At 44.5% G+C, this 24,739-nt stretch overlaps 2 protein-coding genes across 2 annotated transcripts in view; both read right to left on the reverse strand.

The window, feature by feature from the left end:
- LOC134402994 (microsomal triglyceride transfer protein large subunit-like) overlaps nt 1-3,410 on the reverse strand; it is a 28,124-nt gene extending 24,714 nt beyond the window's left edge. Inside the window, exons 1-2 of the mRNA XM_063133001.1 lie at nt 3,127-3,410; nt 764-951 (exon numbers count right to left, since the gene is read on the reverse strand). Of these exons, the coding sequence (XP_062989071.1) occupies nt 764-951; nt 3,127-3,193 (255 nt within the window). The 5' untranslated portion in view covers nt 3,194-3,410. The remainder of the gene's footprint in view (nt 1-763; nt 952-3,126) is intronic.
- A 2,546-nt stretch (nt 3,411-5,956) lies between these two features.
- On the reverse strand, nt 5,957-24,109 carry TBATA (thymus, brain and testes associated). Its single transcript, XM_063133285.1, has 8 exons — nt 23,890-24,109; nt 21,161-21,331; nt 20,789-20,880; nt 18,471-18,635; nt 16,466-16,547; nt 14,685-14,838; nt 13,111-13,163; nt 5,957-6,036 (listed from the first exon to the last, which is right to left on the reverse strand). The coding sequence occupies exons 1-8, from the start codon at nt 24,107-24,109 to the stop codon at nt 5,957-5,959; spliced, it is 1,017 nt and encodes a 338-aa protein (XP_062989355.1).
- Between the last annotated feature and the right edge of the window lie 630 nt (nt 24,110-24,739).

The following is a 24,739-nucleotide window of genomic DNA, read 5'->3' on the forward strand; positions in this document are numbered from 1 at the left end:
TCACTTTGCCTCATGGTAACATCTCTCTGTATTTAGCTCATGATATGTTCTGAACATATATAGTTCACTTATGGAGGGGGGATGGATAAAATAGAATTAATATGGAGTTTATAATATTTAACACAGTGATTTAAAACGTCAAAAAGAATTAATTATCTAGGATGGGGCTGCAATTGACAGAATCCTGAGTAAATACAATGACTACTCAGTCATTGTATTTACTGCCAAAATGTTCAGGTATTGTTTTCAATTATGTGGACACTTAACCAGACCCAGCTTCCAGTTCTTTTTAAGTATCAAGTTCTGCTTAATTGTTTTCCGTAGAAAATAATTCCACTGGCCAGATATTCAGTGATATCCAGAGCATGAATACCACTTGAAGTAGTATATAAATCACCCTTCCCCAACCTGGTGCCCTCTAGTTATTTTGGACATCAACTCCCATTAGCAGGAGGGGCTGCCATGGGAAGGAGAGGATCAGGGAAGTCCACTTCCATCAGTGAAGTTGATCTAGTGTAAATCTGGATCCAACCTTAACAAATCCATTAGGGCATAAGCTCTCATGGACACTGTTCTTAAGATGTAATAAATTTGTTAAGTCTGTAAGGTGCCACAAGATTTCTTGTTTTTGTGGCAACAGACTAACACAGCTACCTCTCTGGATCTGAACATGGTTAAAGAAACATCCAACATCTGTCAGTAACAGAATGCCAATGTCTTCTTGAAGAGACTGAAACCAACACCGGATGGAGACATCACTGACTTGGACTTGGAGAAGCTGCTCGCCTGCGTCGTTGGCATTTCTCCACAAGAGTTGCACATCAACCAACGCTTCCACCTGGAGCTTGCTCCCTTGCAAAGGCAACCTTGACAGATAATGTAGGTGGCCATCCAGGGAGTACCGGTACTGATATACGATCCCTGACTGGAAAGAGGGTGTTTCCCGGTTCTCTGTAAAAGAGTCCTACATTGACATAACTTTAATACTCTTACATGAGATAATGAGTTGCAACTGTTCCATGGGGGAAGGATGGTTTGAGTTTGTTTGAGATGCTGAGCCCCAGGAATCCTGCCCAGCTCTCCTGCCATCTCACAAACTCAATTAATTCATGAGTTACCCTGGCAGTATAGCTTGGTCCTACATGACCTCAGAGCCTTGCTAGACCTACCTGATAATTCGGCCGGGAGTCGGGGCGACGGCGGCTGCGACTAGCACACGCCGTCTCCCTTTTCCACATGTAAGACGCGACGGCGCAAGGGGAAGCCCCGTTGCGTCCGCCATTTTTTCCCCAAGTTAAAGGGCCATGTGCGCAGGAGCGCATCGCCGCACCAGGTAAGTGATTTTTTTTAAAATAAAGGCCCCCCGCTCCCCCTGCCCCTGATTCCCCCCCACAATGCCTGATGCCCCCCTGCCTGCTCGCCCGTCCTCCCCCTGTCCGCCAGGCCCGTCCCCACTCTTCTCCCCCCTGCTTGCCACGCCCGTGCCCGCTCTTCTCCCCCCGCCCCCCGCTTGCCAGGCCTGTGCCTGCTCTTCTCTCCCCGCCCCCATCCCCGATGCCCGTGCCCGCTCTTCTCCCCCCCCTCTCTCCTGCCGGGTCGGTCTTTCCCCTGGCCCCCATCTCCCCCCATGATTCGCCCCCCCCGGCCCGATGGGCACAGCGGTCCTATGGAGCGCTGTGCCCAGTCCGTGGGTTCTCCCGGCTAGCAAGCAGCCGGGAAAAGCCACAGAAGTCGCTAGACTTTCCGCAGCTGCAGAAAACCCGGGCCATAAGCGAATCCCCTTATGCCAGTTCTAGCGAGGTCTTAGCCTGGCCTGACCCCGGAATCCCCTGTGCGTCATCTGGATGCACAGGAGGGAGACTGGGCCTCACACCGCGCTAAAGCCTCATCTACCACGGCCTCAGTAACAACAAGAGGTAATCAACCACTTGTTGTGTGAACCACACTGAGGATATAATTCCTTCTGATGTTACCAACAGTAGGTGAATAGAACCAGGAGAAGGTAATGCTGGTATAGAAAGGAACAACATTTTATAAATAGACAAGATAATAATTATTAGCTATTGCAATATCCTTTCCAGGGGGATATTCTCAGTTATTACTGATATTAATGGGCATTTGTTAATCCTGATTCAAAGCAAGTTTTATTGGGAGTAAACGCTACTGATTTCAATAGGGTTTGCTTCCAAGTATGCATGCATTCAGATTACAACTTTAGGGTACAACACTGATTGAAAAAAAGAAATCATAGGCACAATCCAACTAAAGTTAACTGGGAATAAGCACCACTGTAATGGGACCTACTTCTGAGTAGTCATCTATAAGATCATACTATTAGCCTACAATCCTATGCTCACTTAACTGGGAGTGGGTGTTGAATACACTTAACTTTGGGTTAGTTCTGCTGCGTTAGTTTCATCTCACAAGGTCTGGTAAGGCAACTCTGTTCAACTTCAAACCAAGCCTCCATAAACTATACGATTAGTTGCAAGATGTTCCTTACCGAACAATAGGATGTTCCAATACATTGTTGTTTTTAAGACATTTGTTAGTTTGTGTGACTCGCCGTTCAAACATTCATAACATGGCTGGTTAATTTTCATAACTCATTATAATCAGGGATTCGGATTTTTAATTCTGCAAAGAATTCCCAGCAGATCCAAGGATAAACGCACACACAGACATACCCCAAAATAAAAATATATTTGATTTTCATCAACCATTTCATGGCTATCAAAGGTAAGTGATGTTGAATTATTTTCTGTGTCACTGAATGTTGTATTTCCCAGGATCTCAGGAAGCAACAAATGCTCCCATTTTCAGGGACATTCAGTGGCAACATTTGGGTCCAGTTGTCACAGAGAACTGTCTCTGGAGATCCATTTGTTGTTGCCATGCCAATAAATCTTGCATAAAGAGACTGGACATATGAGCCTTCCTACTACTTCCTCCCCTTTTGTTGCTGCTTCGTGAACAGACCTTTTAGATATAGAATTGTATTCAGCAAATGACATTGGAAGAGTTTGTGTAAAGAAAGTTACAAACGCTCACATCAGTCAGAGATACTTTCAGATTCCATGTCCTCCTCCTCCTCCTGAGAGCACGAGTGCTGCATAGGTCTCTTACCTTTTGCCGCAGTTGCAAAGGAATAGAAAAGCAGCCAACAGTATCTTGAAAGTGCCTGCGAGTTCATGGTGCGGGTGATGGTGTGCAAACAGAAATGCACTGATGGGCAGAGAATCCAATGGGGAGGGTGCGGAGGAATTAAACAAAAGAACGAAAAGAAGACCCCATAAGCCTAGCTTCGGAAGATCATGTGGTCAGCCTTGACTTGCTTCCTATCCCCAAATTACACATCATAGAGAAAGCAAATGATTAATCTGCAGCAGAAGCAGCAGAAAAACCAACAACCCAAAAAACTCAAAGGCTAGAATGCCTATCAATATTTACAAAAGCTCTAAGGAGAAAATGCAGAATAGGCCAGCCTTTGGAATTAGCTTGTGCATGTTCCACCCTGGTGTCTCACTCTTTCACTTATGAAATATACTCTTTTTATTCCGTACCCATGAGCCATCTCTGTGAGAAAGTACTGAAAAGGCCGCCTCCTCCCTCTCCAAAGGGAAATTGACATGGGAAAATTGCCAAAGCAGCAAAAAGAGGTTCTCTCTCTCTCTCTCTCTCTCTCTCTCTCTCTCTCTCTCTCCCTCCCCCCTTTTACCAGTTTTTCAACCTAAGAGGCTCAGTGTTCCAGCCTCTACGATCAAATTACTTCAAGATGCAGTCTGTAGAGAGGAAAAAGCAGGGGTTTGTAAATAAATGAACTTCTTGGGGGAACGAGCGCATAACGCGCACACAACAAAGCCAGCCAGGGAAATTTTCATTTTAGTTTGTGTCAAGTTTGTGCCAAGTGTTGTCTCTCTGCTGTGTAGGCACACTAGTACGCAAATTTAGGCAGCCAGTTCTTTTGATATTATTAAACTGGTGAGTACCACTAGTAAGTATTTCACAACACCAACATTAGGTGCTTTCTCAATAAAAAAGGAGGAACAGTCCCTTTATGTGAGAGTTTTCCCATTATTGAGGGCTGTGCCCAAGTGTAGGCACTTTGCAAATTTGTTATGCGGCTTCAGGTTTCTATGTCAGGGGCTTAAGTGCAGAAAGGCTAGTTCCCACATGCATTCTCACAACTGGATGACCCTCAGCTCCCAAGTGACTCCATTTAAAAGCATTGTGTTTGAGCCAATGTGAGGTCTGTGATGTCCCATTGCTAACATCTACCATGGCCTGGGTATAAATATCTAAAGCAAGTGTCACAAGCCAAACGTTTTTGACATTTAGACCTGATCAGACAACACACTACACCATGGTTATGCTGCTAACCCTTTTGCAGCAAGTAGTTAGTGAGTGTGTTTAAACCGAGCTTATGTAACCACCATGGTTAGGAATGGTTCACATGACACTCTAAGTCAAGGTTCACACAACACACGAAACCATAATGTTTAGCTCAAAATACTTAACCACCGTAGCTTAGTGTGTTGTCTGAACAAGGTTTTACTGATAAAACCTGACATTTATAATGGAACAGAACAAGTCTTTGGACACACATATTTCTGAAATTCACCAGTCAATCTCAGAAAAAACTGTTTCTACTATATTGTTCATATTCGCCTAAATTTTTATCATTTTTTTCTATTTATCTTTTAATTGTGATTTTAACAAAAACAAAACAAAATGTGAAGGAAAAAAGGACAAGAAATTACATGCATAGAAATATCAATGTTCCATTAAATACAACATTCTACAAAAAGAATAAACAAACAACAGATTATGTGTAAGCTTCAAGAAAAGCAGACCAAGTATCCATATATTTATCCATTCTGAATGCACCTATATACCACTTGTTCAAATGTTGATAGTGTTGTTTGTCCTCAATCGATTGCATTATAGGAGGTGAACATTTATCCTTCCAATGTTGTAATATCAGTCTTTTTGCAGATATTACAACATTTCATCATTTATTAGTAAATGTCAACCTTTATCAGGACAGTCTGGGAAATGTCCAGAATCATGAGGAAAGTAATTGCTTTTTAGATATGTTTTAGCAGATATAATGGATGTATTAACAACATTAAAATAATTTGCAGTTGTTGTGGAGGTTAGTGCACAGAAATGTTTATTAGTTTGATGAAAGGTTCCATTTTGGCTTGACATTATCCTGTCTCCTCATAAGCCATGTCTTTGACCCTAATTATTTCCCCTTGACCCTAATTATTTCCCCTATAAACCTTTTATGACTGTAGGGTTCTAGCTTCTCCCTTACAGATCAAAATATGGATGGTCCTGGAAAAGTAAGCGAAGGGATGGAGGATGGAGCAGTGAGAAAAGACTGTGGCAGGAGAAACTGATGGAAGAATGAAGCAATAGTTGGGAGACATCAGATACTGGGATCATATTGACCCAGGTCTAGGAGCAGGACTGGCAGACCATATCCTAAAAGTAGGGGTTCAAGCCTGCTACCACAAAGACCCTTTCACACACTATGCGGCCAGCTGGGATAACTTCCCACACTGTTGATATAACATGAGAAGCCATGTGTTATATGGGAGGAGCTTGACTTTCTGAAAACTAGAGCAATGATCGCACGAGGTGGTGCAAATTGGTGGGATCACTGGAATGTCAGTCTTTGAAAATCTGGCATCATTTAAGCAAGGAAAATGTGCAATGATGCCATCTGCAATTATGTCATTAGAATTAGAAGAATCAATGTCTTTTGATTGGTGGCGTTAGGAGCCATCTGTCTGGAATCACCCTTTACTTTAAAAACTAGGAGATACTAGAAGTTTGTTTCTAACGTAGCACTTTTTTCATTTAGCGCTGTTGTCACTGGGTGAATAGCAGGAGGGGAATGGTACAGTTGGAGCAGCACACTTGATAACAGCCGGAGGAACATGTCTTTCTATTTGGATTGATCTGGCTGGTTTTGCTTTTCATCCAGGCACGAGTGGAGCTGGAGAACTTCTGCAGTGCCGATTAGAACTGAAAATAGAGAGCGCATTTAAAACGAGAAGGTTCGGTTAATTCATTACCAGCTAACGCGTGAAGTCAGAGACTGATTTGTAACCACATTTGCTTAACCAAAGGGAATCCATCATTTGCTGCCCTACCACCACCACCCGGTCACCCCCTAATATCAGGCCCACAAATCTACTTTAGGCAACTAAGTAACACAGTGTGACAAACAGGAACAAGATTATCTAGTCAAAGGTATTTCTAGGAGAGTTTGGCAGCTCTCAGAGAAGGAAATTCAAATGAACCAATCAATGGCCTGGGAGGACCTGCTTATGCATCCTCCATGGGAGGGCGAGTCAGGATTTCTGGTGCCTATAGATGCCTTCTCATGGCCTTTGCGCAGAAACATTTCTAGAAAGGAGAAGGGAATTCGTCACACATGGTCTGAACGACGGCTGCATGGTTGCATCTGCAGAAGAACCAGTTGAGAATTCAGCTGGGTTGTATGAAATTGAAAGCGGAGGTGGCCCAAGACATTCTGGTGTCTGAAGCAGAAGATCAAAAAGGCCAACACAGTGGTGGTAAAGATAGATACGCATGCGCACACACGACACATTCCTGCCCTTTAACTGATGGGCAACCTCCCCGTGCCAAACAGTAGGGCTGGCCTTGATCGAAAGCGTAAAGTGAGGCACAAATAGGAATTGTGGGGGAACTAACATCTACCCCCTTGTCATGGTCAGATCACTTCCTATTGAGGTTTAGACTCTCGGCGGCCTTTCCCCTCTGCAAGGGTGGGGGGCCTATTAAAACGGTCCGCCCCCGGAGGCTAATGGACTCCGATGGATTCTAGAGGGCTCTGGGGGATTTTCCTGCTGATATGGCCGGTGCTCCTGTCGAAGCCCAGGTCGCTCTGTAGAATGCAGAGATTCAAAGTGCTGGTATTGACATTTAAAGCTCTAAACAGTTTGGGGCCAGTTTATTTGAAGGAACGCCTCCTCCCATATGTACCTGCCCGGACCTTAAGATCATCTACAGGGGCCCTTCTCCGTGAGCCCCTGCCAAAGGAAGTGAGGCAGGTGGCTACTAGGAGGAGGGCTTTCTCCGCTGTGGCACCCCGGTTGTGGAATGAGCTCCCCAGAGAGGTCCACCTGGCGCCTACACTGTACTGCTTTCGTCGCCAGCTGAAGACCTTTTTATTCACTCAGTATTTTAACACTTAATTTTAACTTAAATTTAAATTTTACTGTTTTAACTCTGTATTTTAATCTTATATCAATTTTGCTGCGTGGTTTTTTATCCTGGTTGTGCTTTTTATACTGTATTTTGTATTTGTACTTTTAACCTGTTGGTTGTTTTATTATGGTTTTAATTTTTGTGAACCGCCCAGAGAGCTTCGGCTATTGGGCGGTATAAAATTGTAATAATAAATAAATAAATAAATAAATACTGGGAAATGTTCTGCATAAAGTCAGAAGAAAAAATAACAACCTGCAGGACAGGTTTGGTAAAAAAAATTGCCAGCTGCTTGCACACCTTGGCTGGGAGAAACAGATGCCATGACCTGCAAGGCTGCCATCGCTTCTGCCTCCAGGCTGCTGATGCAGTTATTATTATTATTATTATTTATTTATTTATTTATTTATTTATTTATTTATATAGCACCATCAATGTACATGGTGCTGTACAGAGTAAAACAGTAAATAACAAGGCCCTGCCGCATAGGCTTACAATCTAATAAAATCATAGTAAAACAATAAGGAGGGGAAGAGAATGCAAACAGGCACAGGGTAGGGTAAGCAGGCACAGGGTAGGGTAAAACTAACAGTATAAAGTCTGCACAACATCAAGTTTTAAAAGCTTTAGGAAAAAGAAAAGTTTTTAGTTGAGCTTTAAAAGCTGCGATTGAACTTGTAGTTCTCAAATGTTCTGAAAGAGCGTTCCAGGCGTAAGGGGCAGCAGAGGAAAATGGACGAAGCCGAGCAAGGGAAGTAGAGGCCCTTGGGCAGGCAAGAAACATGGCATCAGAAACATTGCTCCCATCTGTTGTGTTTTATGACTGGCTCTGGCTCTAGGAGGTTGGGAAGCGGATTACGCAGGAAGGAGTGAGCCAGTGGAAGCGGGGCACTGCTATGCCTGATGCTGCTGCATTCACAGATAGATGATTCATTCAGCCACAGATCAACAGCAAAGATTCCCATTCAGGGAAGGATCTGGAAACTGGTTGTGTCAAAATATGTCGCATTCACAAGATGTCTAGTGACGACTGCAAATTACACATGTCCATGGGAAGAATCAAGTGCGAAGTCCCTTGCTCCCCTCCAGGGAAGGGCGAAGCAGCTCTTTGCTTTCTCCACTTAAAATATCAAGTCATTCCCTAACGAGGAGTGCTGATTCTGACCAGGCGTAGTGCCAAGACAGAAAAAAGCAAACAGAAACTTGTTCAAGTCAAAGATCACTTTGATAAGCCTGAAACTTTTGAGGAAATGCCAGCATTTTCCCTTTTATGTTGTGTTTTTTTTTGATGCAACTCACTGAAAGCTTGGCTTCACATAGACACCCAAGTCCCTTTTAAGAAGTCTAGGATATGCTCCTGTCATCATCCCTTTTTTCATTATAGGTCTTATTTGTATAAATAACAACGGGGAATAATTACAGCTCTGATTTGTTGGTGATCTGGGAAGTAATCAGCCAGGGCTTTTGTGTAACACTGTCATCTCTCACAGTGCTCTGCAGCAGAAATCGAGTCACTCGAGAATCTCTGCTTTCCTCTAAAGGATCCAAGTTTCTAGTCCTTTGGCTAGCTGCAAAAACAGGGCTCAGATGTGTGTGGGCAATGCCTGTGCCTGTTTTCATGAGTGAATGTTGTTTGAATGCAACTCATATACTTGGGCCTTCTGTGTGAAACAGTGGTGGCCAAACTTTTCCACAAGATGCGAAAAATCAGGCACAGTGCCCCTTTCGAACACGAGGGTGCCTGTGTAGCCTCCCTTATCTGCCTTAGGGTGGCTTTGTCTCTAGTTTACTAGGTAAAGAAGGGGCGCAACAGCACAGCCTAGGAAAGGCAGGCCGGACCCTGAATCCTCCTGCTCCTGTTCAACAGGGCTGGAGAACCTGTGGAATTCCAGATGTTGTTGGACTCCAACTCCCATCATCCTCAGCCAATTGGCCATGCTTGTTGGGGCAGATGGGAGTTGGAAATCCAAAAACACCTGGAGGGCCACAGATTCCCCATCCCTGCTGTTCAGGCATGCTATAAGTTCCCACCACATTTTCCACCTCTAGCTACAGATATGAAGGCCTGGGTGTGGGTGGGTGTGGTGACATTGGAAAATGTTGTTTCTTTCCTGAAAAACTGGGAAAACAGAACAGTTTTGGATTATGAAATATTTTCTTTCAGGATTTAAGAAAAGGGTGTTTATATATTGTTCCCCAGCATTCACACAAGCAAATGTTTCATGTAAAAACAAACAAACAACCCACTGTGATGTAATGCAACAGCATATGGATTATCCCATCTGTTTCTTTTTTGAAAAAAAATAACTTTGAGACTTGGGTCTATAGAACTCAGTGCCACAGTTTTTAATAAAGTTCTCAATTAGACCTCACCACTACAGAATGTTGCTTTGGCTATAAAACATTTTAACTGCTGACACTAGAATAAACCCTCTCTTTCTAAAGGAAACTCAGTAGCCTGGTACCTTATCGTATCGCATAGAGACAACCATTCAAAATGAAACAAAAATAAGATGTTCATTAATGGAAGTTATTTACAAAAGTGAGTAAAATGTCACTCTTCAAATAGTAGGCTAAAATTGCTTAAAGATTTTTAAATTAAATATGGCTGCTTAACCTTTATCTAAGTAGACTAATTCCCAGCTAAATAAAATTGCAATAGCTTTTTGTTTCAGATAAGATTTTCCTATAGTCCACCCCACAAACAGAAACAAGTTTAGGAATTTCCCTAAATTTCCTTACAAACAGGACCAGTTGCTGTCTTCCTCTGCTTGCAGTTCTTTCTGTTTCTTCTGGCTTCTAGGATGATTCAGATGTTTCAGAGACTACTTGTTGAAGTTCCCTCTAGTCAGACATAAATTGTCAACCTAAAATATTTTATGTATAACTTGTTTGCTCATAACATTATCATATTTGGTACATTAAATTTAAAAGTATAATTAGAAGTTTACTGAGTTTACTTATAAAAGTTTTTTAAAAAAATATAATGGAAATTTTATGAGCAAACCAAGTTATACATAAAATATTTTAGGTTGCTATTTTATGTCTGACTAGAGGGAACTTCAACAAGTAGTTCCGGATTTTAAGAAAGCTATAAAGACTGATCTCTTCCAGCAGACCTACCCAGTTGAATTTTAAGATGCCTTTTAATAATGTGCTGCTTTTAATGATGTATTAGTTTTGAATGTTTTAATTATATGTATTTTATGGCGTTTGCATTTGTGTTGTACCCCGCCTCGATCCGGAGGGAGAGGCGGGTAACAAATAAGTATATTATATTATATTATATTATATTATATTATATTATTTATTTATTTATTTATTACATTTCTATACCGCCCAATAGCCGGAGTCTCTGGGCGGTTCACAAAAATTAAAAACATTCAAAGTATAAAACAACAGTATAAAACCATAGTACAAAATACAATATAAAAGCTCAACCAGATAAAAACAGCAGCAATGCAAAATTACAAATTTAAAACACCAAGTTAAAATTTATTTATAGACAGTTAAAGTGCTGGGAGAATAAAAAGGTCTTCACCTGGCATCTAAAAGCATATAATGTAGGTGCCAAGCGAACCTCCTTAGGGAGCTCATTCCACAGCCGGGGTGCCACAGCAGAGAAGGCCCTCCTCCTGGTAGCCACCTGCCTCACTTCCTTTGGCAGGGGCTCGCGGAGGAGGACCCCTGAGGATGACCTTAAGGTCCGGGCAGGTACATATGGGACGAGGCGTTCCTTCAGATAACCTGGCCCCAAGCCATTTAGGGCTTTAAATGTTAATACCAGCACCTTGAATCGGGCCCGGACCTGGACTGGCAGCCAATGAAGCTGGAAAAGGACTGGCATAATGTGGTCTCGTCGACCAGTCCCTGTTAGTAAGCGTGCTGCCCTGTTTTGTACCAGTTGAAGTTTCCGGACCGTTTTCAAAGGCAGCCCCACGTATAACGCATTGCAGTAATCCAAACGAGAGGTTATCAGAGCATGGATAACTGTAGCTAGGCTATCTCTGTCCAGATAAGGGCGCAGCTGGTATATCAGCCTAAGCTGATAAAAGGTGCTCTTTGCCACTGAGTTCACCTGTGCCTCAAGTGACAGTTCTGGATCCAAGAGCACCCCCAAACTATGGACCCGATCCTTCAGGGGGAGTGCAACCCCGTCCAGGACAGGGCAAACATCACCTCGCCGGACAGATGAACCACCCACTAACAGTACCTCCGTCTTGTCTGGATTGAGTTTCAGTTTATTAGCCCTCATCCAGTCCATCACCGTGCCCAGGCACTGGTTCAGAACAGCCACTGCCTCACCTGGGTTTGATGAAAAGGAAAGGTAGAGCTGGGTATCATTCGCATATTGATGACAATTCAGTCCACATCTCTGGATAACCTCCCCCAGCGGCTTCATGTATATGTTAAACAGCATAGGGGATAGGATAGAGCCCTATGGAACCCCATGGCTTAGGAGCCACGGCACAGAGCAATAATCCCCCAGCACCACCTTCTGGAATCGGCCATCCAAGTAGGAGCGGAACCACTGCAACGCAGTACCTCCAACTCCCAGCTCAGACAACCTCTCCAGAAGGATACCATGGTCGATGGTATCGAAGGCCGCTGAGAGGTCCAGGAGAACCAACAGGGTCGCACTCCCCCTGTCTCTCTCCCGGCAGAGGTCATCCCAAAGGGCGACCAAGGCAGTTTCCGTTCCAAAACCAGGCCTGAAACCCGATTGAAATGGATCTAGATAATCCGTTTCATTCAAGAGTGCCTGGAGTTGTCCTGCAACCACCCGCTCGAGCACCTTGCCCAGGAAAGGGATATTAGCCACCGGCCTGTAGTTGTTAACATCCTCCGGGTCCAGGTTAGGCTTCTTCAGGAGTGGTCTAATTGCCGCCTCTTTTAAAGAGGCCGGCACCACTTCCTCTCTCAAGGAGGCATTTACAACCTCCTTGAGAGGTTATAATATAATTTTAGGAAAGTATGTTCCTAAGGCTGCCTCCCCCAAGCTGGTGTCCTCCAGATGTTTTGGACTACAATGCCATCATTTATAACCATTGGCCATGCTGCCTGAGGCTGATAGGAGCTGAAGTCCAAAATATCTGGAGGGTACCAGGAAGGGGAGGTCTGTCCTAAAGCAACAAAGTGACTTTAGATCTGTGAAGTATTGTTTATCTTTCAATTTCCCCAAAATTTCTGTGTGTCCCCCTCCCCGCATGGCTTCAACATTTCTGGAAATTTTACATTTCTACTTCTGGCACCCATGCCCCAGCTTGGCCACCCATGATCTGAAACTGAAAGCATCCTAGTCCTAAGCAGACACAGAGATGGATGTTGGGCCCATTGATTTCAGTGGAACTTCTTTTCAGGTAATGTGCTTAAAATCATAGCCCTACTTGCTCGGATGAAATACTGACATAGTTTGATCAGAGGTCATAACGTGGGTTGGAAGCTGAGTTCTATAGTCCGGCACCGCTCTTAGCTCATTTTGAGTATTGACCGGCTTCAGCCATAACAGGACTATCTGAAACATGTTCAAAGTTGATTTCCTACTTGATGGTGGAACAGCGTTAATTAAAAGATGCCTTTCAAGGTATTTCCATTGGTCACTGCAGCAGCATCAATGCCTATATACAGTATCTCCCCAGTAGCAGCATCCCTTTGAACACCAGTTTCTGGGGAACATGAGCAGATGGTGCAATTGCGCTCATGTTCTACTTGTGAGCTTCCCAAAGGCATCAGGTTGGCCACTGTAGGCACAGAATGTTGGACTAGGTCGGCCTTTGTTCTGATCCACCGGGCTCTTCTTATGTCCTTAATAACAGCCCAGCATCTGCTTCCACCTCCCCAACAATGTTGGCAAAACATTTTTACCTGGCTTCTCTCCCTCTGCAGTAGGTTCTTGTTTTTGCCTTAGGACAGACAGCCTGTAAGAAAAGAAACAGTGCCAAACCAACACATACTTAAGTCTATATTTTGAGCTGCACCCCTGAAAGTAAAGCACTAGCAACATTTGCTAATTTGTCATCTACTTCTGCAACCTATTGTAGATGTTTATGCAGCATTTGGAATGGTCTCGATCCAGCACGAGTACCAATGATGCCAGGGAAACTTTATTTCTGAAATTTGGCCCTGGGGCTGAAGAAGTTCAGCACTCCTGAGTTAAACTTTCCCTGGCATCATTGGTACTTATGCTGGATCGAGACAAGGCTTTTGGGGGGAGATTTTGTCCCCACCTCATTTCCCCCCCAGCACTACCCGCCATGGAAATGTGGACCCTGAAAATATCTCCAAAATTGAATTTGGTCCCAGGGCTGAAAGTGGTTGAGCACTCCTGAGTTATTTTCGGGCTCCATATTTCAGTGGCAGGTGGTGTTGAAGGAAAAATGGCCTGGGGCCAAAAACCCCAAAACCTTGCATATTCCAGTTTAGAGCTCTTAATTAGGCTGACAATTTGAAAAGGAGGTTATTATTATTATTATTATTATTATTATTATTATTATTATTAATATTTCTCACCCGCCTCTCCATTTTGATTGAAGCGGGGAACAACAGTAAATATAAAATACATAAAACTGAATTAAAACATAATATACATTGTTAAAACATCCCCAAAACATCCTAAAATTCCACTGGATAGGCCTGCTGGAAGAGTTAAAGCTGCAGGAGCCCTGCCCTCTTTTGTATCTGGTCATGCTAGGCAGGGGCTCCTGCAGCTTTAACTGCTGTGATGAAGAGGGAATTTCACCCGGTGCTGCATGCATACCAATGACATTCCCTCGTCATCACAACTGTTAAAGATACAGGAGCCCTGTCCTCCTTTCCATATGGTCACCCTATCTTAATGCTTGTAACTAAAGCTCAGGAGAGGCATTTCAACCTTTTAGAATGGGTTGGGGGGTGCTGTATAAAAGCTGGGAAAGCAAGAGAAAATCAGTGGTTGTGGGGAAGTGGGTGGAGCGTGGCCATCTGAGGAACCCTGCATGGCTGGATTGGGAGCTCAGGCAATCTGGATTTGGCCTATGGTGCTGAGGCTCTGTACCCCTGCTTTAGCTGACTGAGGAATGCAGCCGGAGTGTCCATGCATTTTATTGCTGATCTTACTTGCAAACATTGAACTCTCGGCACACACCCAACCAATTCTGTCAATATGCCTGAATCCTTGGTGTACTTGGGCTCAAAGGTCAGGCCTTAGTTACAACTGTCAAGTGCTCCACAATGGCCTTTGAATGCAGCCGTACGAGAACGGCTTCACTGTGATGTCCCGTCCCATGCTGCTGTATAATTAATCCTACATGCACACATGTGTGTGTGTGTGTGCACATGTACATCTATATGCATCTATGTAGGAGCTATGTAGCAGCCCCAGAATCAAGCCACTGCTCTTTTCCAGGCTTTATAAAGGAAATGGCATTTAGCAAACTTTCAAACAACTTTAAAGGGAGCACCTGGTTGGCTGATTTCTTCCAAGGCTGTGTAGCCTGGATGCATTTGGGGACAACTGTGATGGAAGTCTCTCTTCCGCGTTGGTGATCAGCTCCTGGGGCTCAAGATGGAAGTTGGCCGTTGCAATCTGCAACAATCCCATGACAAGATCCTTTTCTGTAGTGAGAGGAAATCAAATGCTTTCTGAATCAGAAGGTCTAATGTTCTGTTTTAAAGTAAACGGTTTCATCTCAACTCATTTCTTTTCTCTGCCTGCACCTTCATCCATATAGAGAGTTACCCAGCAATTTCTCCTTCCCATACAAGGATCACAACCAGACTGAGAAATTAGTCACACATTACCTTGATAGATATTGCAATAGGATACGTATGCATAATAGAAGTACACTAACCAGCAAACCAGGACTGACTACAGTTCCTTTCCAAGTGTACAGTTGGTTACAAACCTGGTTTTGCTGCCACATTCTGGCCCTGTTCAGACAACATGCTAAACCATGATGGTTAAGCGTTTTGAGCTAAACTTTATGGCTTAGTGTCCCATGTGAACCATGACTTAGTGTGTTATGCGAACCATTCCTAACCATGGTTGCTACATAACCATAGTTTAAACACACACACTAACCACTTGCTGCAAAATTTTGGAATTTTGAGTGTTAAGGATGCTCCCACAAAATGTCTGACATGGAGGGGGCTTGCCTATTCACAAAATGGTGCCATGGTGGGGATGGATGGTTACAAAACCCATTTCTCAGAAGGGAAACTCATGAAATTAAAAGAAAAGTAACTAAGTACCTAACCTCCAAAACACAAAACCGTTATTTTGAAGCCACAGGTTTTTGCTCCAACGCCCATTTCCCAGAAAGAAAACTGATGAGGCCCAGAGACAACTAACCTGGCCAAGAAATTGAGTACAAAGTAGAAGTGGGGGTGCTGAGCCCCCAAATGTCAAATCACACGTTTGCCCCTATAAAGCACAACAAAATTCCCATTTCACTGAAGGCAAATCGGTGATGCTCAGAGAAAGAGGAACACCCCCAGTGATGGCATTGGACACAGGCACTTTGCTTGGCAGCATGACACCCTCCGTTATTTTTTTTTTTTGGTTAAAATAAAAATTAAAATCATGAAGAGAAGGAGCTTGGTGGGCACCAAGAGGGATATCCACAGACACATTGATGCCCACGGGCACCGTGCTGGAGACCTGTGTATGGGCAACTACAGGAGGTTGAAGGGCCATTTTGTTCCCTGGACCTCCCCTACATGGGCTGCACTTCACGGGGCGCCCCCTGACATTTGCCACATTTAAATAAACCTCCCAGAGAGCTTTGGCTATTGGGCGGTATAAAAATGAAATAAATAAATAAATAAATAAAAATAGGTGCGAACCGCTCTGTAGAGTGGTATAAAGGTTACATTTCCCTTTTTTCCAAAGGAATGTTAACCCTTTGGGTACTCTGTCACTGCTACATATGCCATTTTGTTCCATTATTAGTTTTTCAAATTTGGGGAGGGGGGGCAGCGGGGGCAGCAAGGGCTGCATGCCCACCCCTTCCTCATCTCTATGCTTTTCCCTCTATGCTTAGAGATGGCATTCTAAATACACGCCATTAATGCTGCATGACCCAAGTGTTCTAGTGCACCAGATCATAACCACTCTGCTAGCATGATGAAAAGAGGGTGATTGGAAGAGAGGGTTGATAACACTGTAAAGTCAACCAAGACGTCAAAGGATCAGAACAAACGTGGCAGCCTCAGCCTCTTGCAGGCTCCGTGTTCTCCTCACCCCTCTGGCCAGCGGTGAGCAGCCATTGCTGAATGGCTGTCAAAGAGTCTGTCTGCAGGATCTGGCACAGCAACTCCAAAATCTGTTGACAGAAGAAGACAGTGGAAATTACTGTCAACATGGTCTGGTCAGAGTGACATTGGAAGACGGGCAAACGGAGGATCAAGGGGGTAGATACACACAGGCACCCTGATTTATCTATATTACAGTGGACTTTGTCTGAAGATACCATTCATTCTCATTTGATGGAATAATGCCACTCCTTCCTGAAGTACCCGGCAGGCATCACAACTTGGAGGCTTATCAAGACCAGGATGGTCTGCTGCCACATCATCTCTGGCACCCGCTCCGACAGAACGTGCCAGGTGCAAGTTGTGCAGACATATCTTAGGATAATGCTCAAGAGTTCCAGAGAAGATCCTGGGGGAGTTCTGCTTTGTTCCAGGCACAGAAGGTGGGACTGAGGAGGAGTAAGCCCTTGTGAATGGTGTGAGCGGTGGGATATCTTTCATACTACTTTACAGACAGCCGCATTTGATTTGTGCTGATGGCACCCATGTCACAGTGGCTAAAACACAGGATCAGAAGCACTGCTGGTTTCAGGTTTTGGAGGGCCCTACGGCAAGGCACCCTCCATGGGCCCTCTCCAATAGGGAGTCTGCCTTCTCACTGCCATTGCCACCAGCTGCTATGGCTCCTCGTCCTCTTTCTTATCATTGTTACCAAATGTTTGCTTGCCAGGCAGGGAGCCAGGGAGCAAGTAGGCCATGGCATCCATTTCTCCTCCTCACTACCACTGTTGCCTGGGCCAGAGTGAGAGGCAGGTGAATAAGCAGGTTGCCATGGTGAAGAACAACTTCAGGGGGCTCACGTCAGTGGGCCCCTTCTGGGGTGTGGGCCTTTGGCATGCATCCAACCGTGCCTACCCTTGATGCCAGATCTGATCAGAAGAGCCACAGGGTGGACTTTTGGTGGGCTTTACCTCTTCAGATGAGGGATTGCACTTTGGCTGCCCTACCTCCATATTAAAAAGTACCTACACTTACAAAATTAGCCTGCTACGGAGCAAGCTTGTCTTAGAACCCTTATCCCTGACAAGCTAGCTTTCTATGGGCAGGGAGGGATTTTATAAGATAAGAGGGTGCGTTTGGACATACAATTCTCCACTTGCAATCTGGGCCTGAATTGATGCAGCCCAGCAAAAGCGATGTGTTTCAGTATTCATGATCTGCAGGTATGGGGTGGGCGGATGATCAGAAAACGTACATTGATGGTGCTATATAAATAATAATAATAATAATAATAATAATAATAATAATAATAATAATAATATGGCCAGCTAGAATCATATCTTACCATTATTTTCCCAGTGTAAAGAACTACATTTGAAGTGCTATGGGTTCCCACATCCCTTCAAATATTCTTTTGAGCAACTCTTTCTCAACATTGACACTCATTCACTCTGGTTCTATCAGTTCATTACTTTAACTTCTCTTCCCCCAAATTAAAAACAAACAAGCAAACAGTGCAGCACCAGATACTTAGGTGTGTGTATAAGAACAAGAGAACTAGTGAATACACATCTCTTGTCCCAAATGCCGTGTTACCCTTCTGTTGTTTGGGGAGGCTGGTGGCTCTGATGTCAGTGGGGTGCGAATTCAGTCTGGGTTTCGGTCAGAACTCTAAAGGAGCTCTCCAAGATGCTGAACCTATTGGGGGGGTGGTTTTGGCACCTTGGACAGTCCCTTTAGAGTTCTGGTTGGTTCTGACTGAAATCCAGAGCAGATTCACAGCCCTGTTGACACTAGAACCACCACTACACACTGGATCTCTTTCCCATGGATACCTTAGATAACGAACTTAATCTAAGCAGAAGCTTTTCTTATTTCTCCATCTGTTCATCTACTGTCCTTTCATCACCCTGATCTAAATCATTGCAAGCTGCCGGTGGGGTGGGTGTGGAAACATTAAGAGGTGGTTGTCCCATTCCTTTATCTTTGCTTACGATCAGTTCTTGGTCCTGAAAAGACAAGGTAGCGTCTTTGCCTTTATTCCTGGCGTTGTTCTTGCGCGTGCGGCGGGTTGAGTGGCGGGTTGTGGCTCGGGAGGCAGGTGGGATGAGACGTCCTGTTTCTTCTGAGTACTGTGTCTCCCTCCGGGACTTTTCTGTCTTCAAATGCAACAAGGTGCAGTAAAGTTAGGAGGCCCAGAAAACCGAAACAGGGAAGAACAAGTGTGAACTGCAACAAATTGTGGAGTGCTTCTGTTCAGACACTCCATTTCACAATCAAATCAAAAAAGCAAAATGAAAAACAAAACAAAATACCAACAACAAAAACAGAACAGAACATTCTTTAAACAAAAAACAAAGGACAGAACAGACACCGGCCTCATCGACACCAAGGAGGATACTGCACTATGAAAGCAGTATATAAAAGGCAGGAGCCACACCAAGCAGGATGTAGCGGTATGAAAGCGGTAGATGGTCTGTGTCAATGGGCCCCAATAGTTGTTAGTGCAATCCAATACTACTATAAAGCAGTAGTGTGGCTTCTGCCTCATATACAGCTTTCATACCACTTTCATAGAAGAATATCCTGCTTGGAAGAGGCCACCATTTTATAAGCCAAAGGCATGGAGAAACAGCTTCCTCTCTTTGATGACTGCTGGATGACAGTTGCCTTTTGGCTACATAAAGCCTGTGTGGTTCCAAAACATTACTTGGGCCTTCACATAGAAGCTAACCTTTATGATAGAAAAAGACACAGTCCTCCTTTATTTATAGCTGAGGGTTGTGGGCCATCTACTGGTGACTGACAGCACAGGGGGGAAACATACTGAGCGGAGGTTTTAAATTGTGGATAAGAAGAGCCTTGGTGTTTATAAATACGAAGAATTTGCAGCACTCTGCAGAGTTGAGCTTAGAAAGTTCCCTCAAAGCACCGTAATTCCTTTTTGGCTCATTATTCCAGGTGGACAACAATCGACTTCCAGTGTCTTCTGTTCCCCTCCCAAGCATATCTAATGTTCTGGTACGACACTTTCACCCACTTCTGCTCTGTAATTCTCACCTCTGGCACAGTTTCAAAAGTAGCCATCACATGACTAGAGAGGGCTGCACTGTAAATGGGTACTAAGGACATAGCTTTCTTTCTTGGACCTTAGCCTCACATTTCAGAAAAAGAAGCAGATTGATTATAACCCTAAATCTGGAGGTTGTTTAGACCTTGGAGTTTTAGTCCCACCCTACGGAGACCATGCAGTAAAGAGTTACTCAGAAAAGGGAAACCAAAATGTTCAAGAGTCTGGGGCAATTCCCCTGCGGAGCAATTCCTTTTTGGGGCTGTTTAACTTAGAAAAAAAGGCAAGTAAGAGGAGATATGATATAGTTGTATAAAACGAGGCATAGTGTGGACAAATGGGTACAGTGAAGTTTTCTCTCTTTCTCATCATATTAGACCCCAGGCTCATACAGTGAAGCTGACTGGGGGGAGAGATTCAGGCCAGAGAAAAGGAAGTACGTCTTCAACACAGTGCAATGTTAAACTACAGAATTCGCTACCACAGGATGTAACAATGACCAATATGGATGACTTTAAAAGGGGATTAATCAAATTCATGGAAGACAGGTTCTCAGTGGCTACTAGCTATGAAGGCTATATCTCCTTAATACCAGGGGTGGTAAACTTCTGTATATTCTTTAAATTCAAATCCACTTATTCAGATATATACAAAATAAGATTTTAGTAAGTCCTGAGAACATAGGAAGCTGCCTTATTTATTTATTATTACATTAATATCCTGCCTTTTTTCCTCCAAGGAACCCAAGGCGGCATACATAATCCTCCTCCTCTCCATTTTATCCTCACAACTACAACCCTGTAAGGTAGGTTGGGCTGAGAGTCTGTGACTGGCCAAAGTCACCCAGTGGGTTTCCATGGCCGAGTGGGGACTAGAACCTGGATCTCCCGACCCTTAGTCCAACACTCTAACCACTACACCACACTGGCTCCCAACTTATACTGAGTTAGACCATTGGTCCACACTGACTGACAGCAGCTCCCCAGGGTTTAGGAAAGGATTATTCCTCAGCCCTGCCTGGAAAAGCCAGGGATTGAACTTGGGGCCTTCTGCTTGCAAAACAACTGCTCTACCACTGAGCCACGGCCCTCCCATGACAAACACCAACAAAAATGGCCCATGTCTCAGCATAGTTATCCCCCACTGTACTCGTTCCTTTCTTTACCAGTGCTGGGCCGATCTCATTGCTCAGCAAAGCAGCCCCGCGATGCGTAATAACAATGGCACCATTCTCCTACTCACTGTCTGCTTTTTCTCTGTCTCAGTGGAGGAGGCAGCCCTCACTTTTGCAGCAAGTTCCCTCAGCTCTTCTCGCCATGCATCTGACAAAGAACCTATGTGTGAGACAAAGAGAGGCTTAAGACAGCAAAGTAGCAAAGAAGAAAAAGGAGCGAGGCCACCGCTCAAAGGCAAAGCACAGACCTGTCCGCCAAAGGTTCCTAGAATCTTCAGTAAAAAGAACCTTCACACATTACATTTTTTTACATGTCAATTGTTTCGAGCAGGCGCTTGAAAACAGTTAACGCAAGAGACACATTATTTTAAAATGTGTTTTATACAGATTCAAGCATATCGGTGGGAGCTAGGGATGCAGCATTCATGTTGTACACTAACCTATCGATAGCCTGGGGATTGGAATGGGCTGTGGATCTCCAATGGGCATTTGGACCCCCGGCACTCCCAAAACAGCAGTACGAAGATGACTTTTTATCATTGGATGAGGTGGAAGGATGGTCTGCTCAGACCACTCATCATTAACTATGCAAACAGGAGCGCCATTCAGACCTGCAAAAGAAGGAAACATTGATAAATCATCAGAAAGAAACACTGCGAAATTCCAACTTGAATTAGAGTTGGGTAGAACCAGTCCACCAATCTGCTGTGGAAAGGGTTCATAGAGTCAGATTCGTCAACGGAGTGAACCTGTGGACTTCCCTTGTGGAATCCATTTCAGATTTTGAAGGTCTCAACTCTGCTTTTAAACTTACTGGAAGATGAGGCTCTGATCTCCATCACACCAGCATTTTATCACACTGTTGTCGTGCCTTGTTTACCATTTTGCCCCACGACCCTCACCTGATGTCGTCCCTGTCCTGCAGTCATCTTGCTTCTTCCCCTACATTTTCCAAGTTTTTCTGGGGCACAGAAAATGCAGTATTTTTTCTCCATGCAGGATAAAACCACCCTTCCGTCCCTGTGTATTGCCGTCCTCCTGCTATGTTGCAGAATGTCCCTTCTTGGGGGGAGGGGGAATGCATTCAAGGGTGGTCTTGCTGATGGAAGAGGAGAGCAGGAGCGCTTCTCCTCCAGTCTGTAGAACAGCTCAATCACTCAACCGGGAAGAGAGAGGGAGGGCGCACAAAGAAGGGAGCATTATCTCACCTCTAAAAGCAGAAACAGCACCTAGCCGATGAAATGCTTAATAGCTAAAAAGCAAAACCAGAGGGGGGGGGGGAAGGTGCCCATGCCCATCACAATGTCCGTCAACCACAAGGACCAATGAACGGGGAGCGGGGGGAGAGAAGAGTTTTCACTGATACAATGGCAATTCCAGGAAGGCCCTTGATGTGCTAATGAAACAGAGCTGGATAACGTAGATTGTACCTGGGGAAAAAGTAGGTGTGATGGAACCCTTTTTCTGGGGCAGAATGAGGCCACATCAGCATAGGACAGGGATTGGGAGTGCCTGGAGTTCTCATCTTCCCCATGGATTCCCTGTCCAGCCCCCCTCCCAGAACTAGAGCAATGCAGCCTGCTCTCATCTCCCATTACTACCTTCCTCTAGCACTGAGCAGCCTATGCCTCCCTCTGCATGGAGAAAAAGATTGCTATGATGTCAGGGGCGAGACTTTGGGGGCAGGTCCCCGCTTTCTGACATCATCCAACCCCTGGTGGGGTGACCAGAAGGCAATTCAGCCTCCAGGGCTAGAACAGCTCCCCACCCCTGGCATAGGAGCTCTCTGCATAGGTACAGCAAAGCCTGTTGCCTTGTGGAAGCTTCCAGAGTCATGCTGGATTCTTTTAAGTCCCTGATTCATTGCCTGGAATGGAAACTCCACATTCCATGGCCTTCTGGTGGATCCTCTACAGCGGCATCAAGGGATGGCAATTTGTGGTGGAGAAATTCCATGTGGTATTGATGCCTAAACTTTCCCCTACTAAATACTCCCCCCCCCAATATCACTTCCCCATCTGTTCTCCACCCCCACCTCAGCAGAGGTTTCTAGATACGCATTTGGGTGGTAAAGGAAAAGTCGGATGGGCTTGGGTCTGAGAAGGTATCCATGGGTTACCATCATTACTCCTCAGAAACAGCAGCATCTTAAAACAAGAACGTATATTAATTTTGGAAGCATATTTGGTAGATTTCTTCCCATCCTGCTTGAATTAAAATCAAAGGGCCTCATAAAAGTACCACTGTAGCCTACAGCTCTAATCAGCAAGATTGTGCTGCAACATTGTGAAAATTCCTGTTTTCTTTCGTCTTATTTTTTAAATACTTTTTAAGTAAAGTGATTTTAGATTTCCATAATGCCATACAACAAGTACGGGGCTGGGGAGTGGGGGAGCATGCCTGAACTTGCCCATTTTCCCTCAACACAGAAGAAAAGTAACTCTATACTTGCTTACAGGGTGTCTCAAGACATTTTGCTGCTGACATGAAGCAGCAAATGGCACCCCCACCTCCCACCCCCAGTCAAAGTGTATAATACCCAAGGCAAGCAAAGTTACTTTGTCTCCTGAGGCTGAAAATCTCACAGCTGCTTCTCTGTGGGATTAAAAATACAACAATAATAGTTTAAAGAATTGTCCCGTCCTTTCATGATTCTGAAAATCAGCTTCCTGAGGCAGCTGCTTCACTCTGCCTAATGATAGGGCTTGGCCTGGAAAGAAGTTATGCAGAGCCACCATCAAGTGTGGGCATGGTCACGCATTTGCTGAGGGCCCACCTGCCAGCACGGGCCTGTGGGCAAGAGCCGCTTGGAGTTGCTTTTCCTCATCACCATTGCAATCTGCTTGTTCACCGGCCTCTTGTTCTGGCCCAGATAAAGGTGGTGGTGAAAAGAAGGAGCAGTAGCTGTCTCTGTGTTATTCGCTTCATGACATTCTGCCTGTCAAGCTAACAAGAGGTACCGAGAAAGAGGAGGAGGCGAAACAGTAGCTGGTAACAACGATGGCGAGAAGGCAGACTCACTGAGGGAGGAGGCCCATGGAGGTACTTTGCCCAAGGGCCCTTAAAACCTGGAACCAGCACTGACTACGCATGTTTACCCAGAAATGAACCCCACTTGGTTCAATGGGGCTTACTCCCAGGTAATCGTGCGCAGGACTGGCAGCCTTACCTTGGATATGAGTCACTCGGTGAGGGTGAGGGTTGTGTCGTGAGAAGAAAGAGTGGTGGCTGAGATTGCCAAACCGAGCAGTGTTCTTCGAATGGGGCCTCAAGGCCTGAGCGCTGAATCGGAGTGGGGTATTCAGGGCGACATGTTTAAGCTTCCCCGCTAAAGCGGTGATGTCTTTGCCTTTGAAGGGGCTGGTAACTGGACCCTTCAGTTTCTCCATTCCCTCTTTCATAGATGTATCCTCGGTTCTTGAATCAAAAAGAGAAATGGCAACATTACAACAAGAAGCAGACACCTTGGCATCCAACAGATCCCTATCTGGTGTCTCTTCTAGGAAGACAGAGGCCCTGTTCAGAAGACACCTTAAACCACGGCTTTAATCACAGTGAATAAGGCAAAAAACCTTATTTGCCGTGGTTAAAGCCATGGTTTAAGGCATCTTCCGAACAGGGCCAGAGAAATTTAATTCTCTTGGCTGGCTTTGCAGTTCCCAAGCAATTGTAAACTACACCAATTCCACTGGGATAATTTATTGAATTTCTATTCCCTGCTGTTGAAATCAAATCAGTTTAAAAGGAGCTTAATTTTGTCCCAATCAAATATTCTAGGAAATCCAACCAACCTGATGAGATCAGTTGTCTAGATGAACTAAGGAGATTTCTTATTCGTATTTTCCCTTCTCTGCAAAGAAGTCAACAATCCTGAATCTTGTACTTACCTGAAAGGCTGCTATTAAACGAAGCGATGTAAGAAAAAAAGAATGGTACAAACCATTCTGTGTATGTTTGCAGGAAGGTTTTATATCGCAGGGGTTTGCTGGGCATATATGAGGGAACCGAGTCACGTGAAG

Source organism: Elgaria multicarinata, chromosome 8 (assembly GCF_023053635.1).
Source record: "Elgaria multicarinata webbii isolate HBS135686 ecotype San Diego chromosome 8, rElgMul1.1.pri, whole genome shotgun sequence".
NCBI classification, from domain to species: domain Eukaryota; kingdom Metazoa; phylum Chordata; class Lepidosauria; order Squamata; family Anguidae; genus Elgaria; species Elgaria multicarinata.

Coding starts and splice junctions, on each gene's coding strand:
- TBATA (XM_063133285.1), bottom strand. CDS start 24,109: ATGGAGAAACTGAAGGGTCCAGTTACCAGCCCCTTCAAAGGCAAAGAC. Junction 21,332..23,889: donor CCGAGTGACTCATATCCAAG/GTAAGGCTGCCA, acceptor CTTCTTTTGCAG/GTCTGAATGGCGCTCCTGTT. Junction 14,839..16,465: donor GCTCACCGCTGGCCAGAGGG/GTGAGGAGAACA, acceptor CTCTCACTACAG/AAAAGGATCTTGTCATGGGA.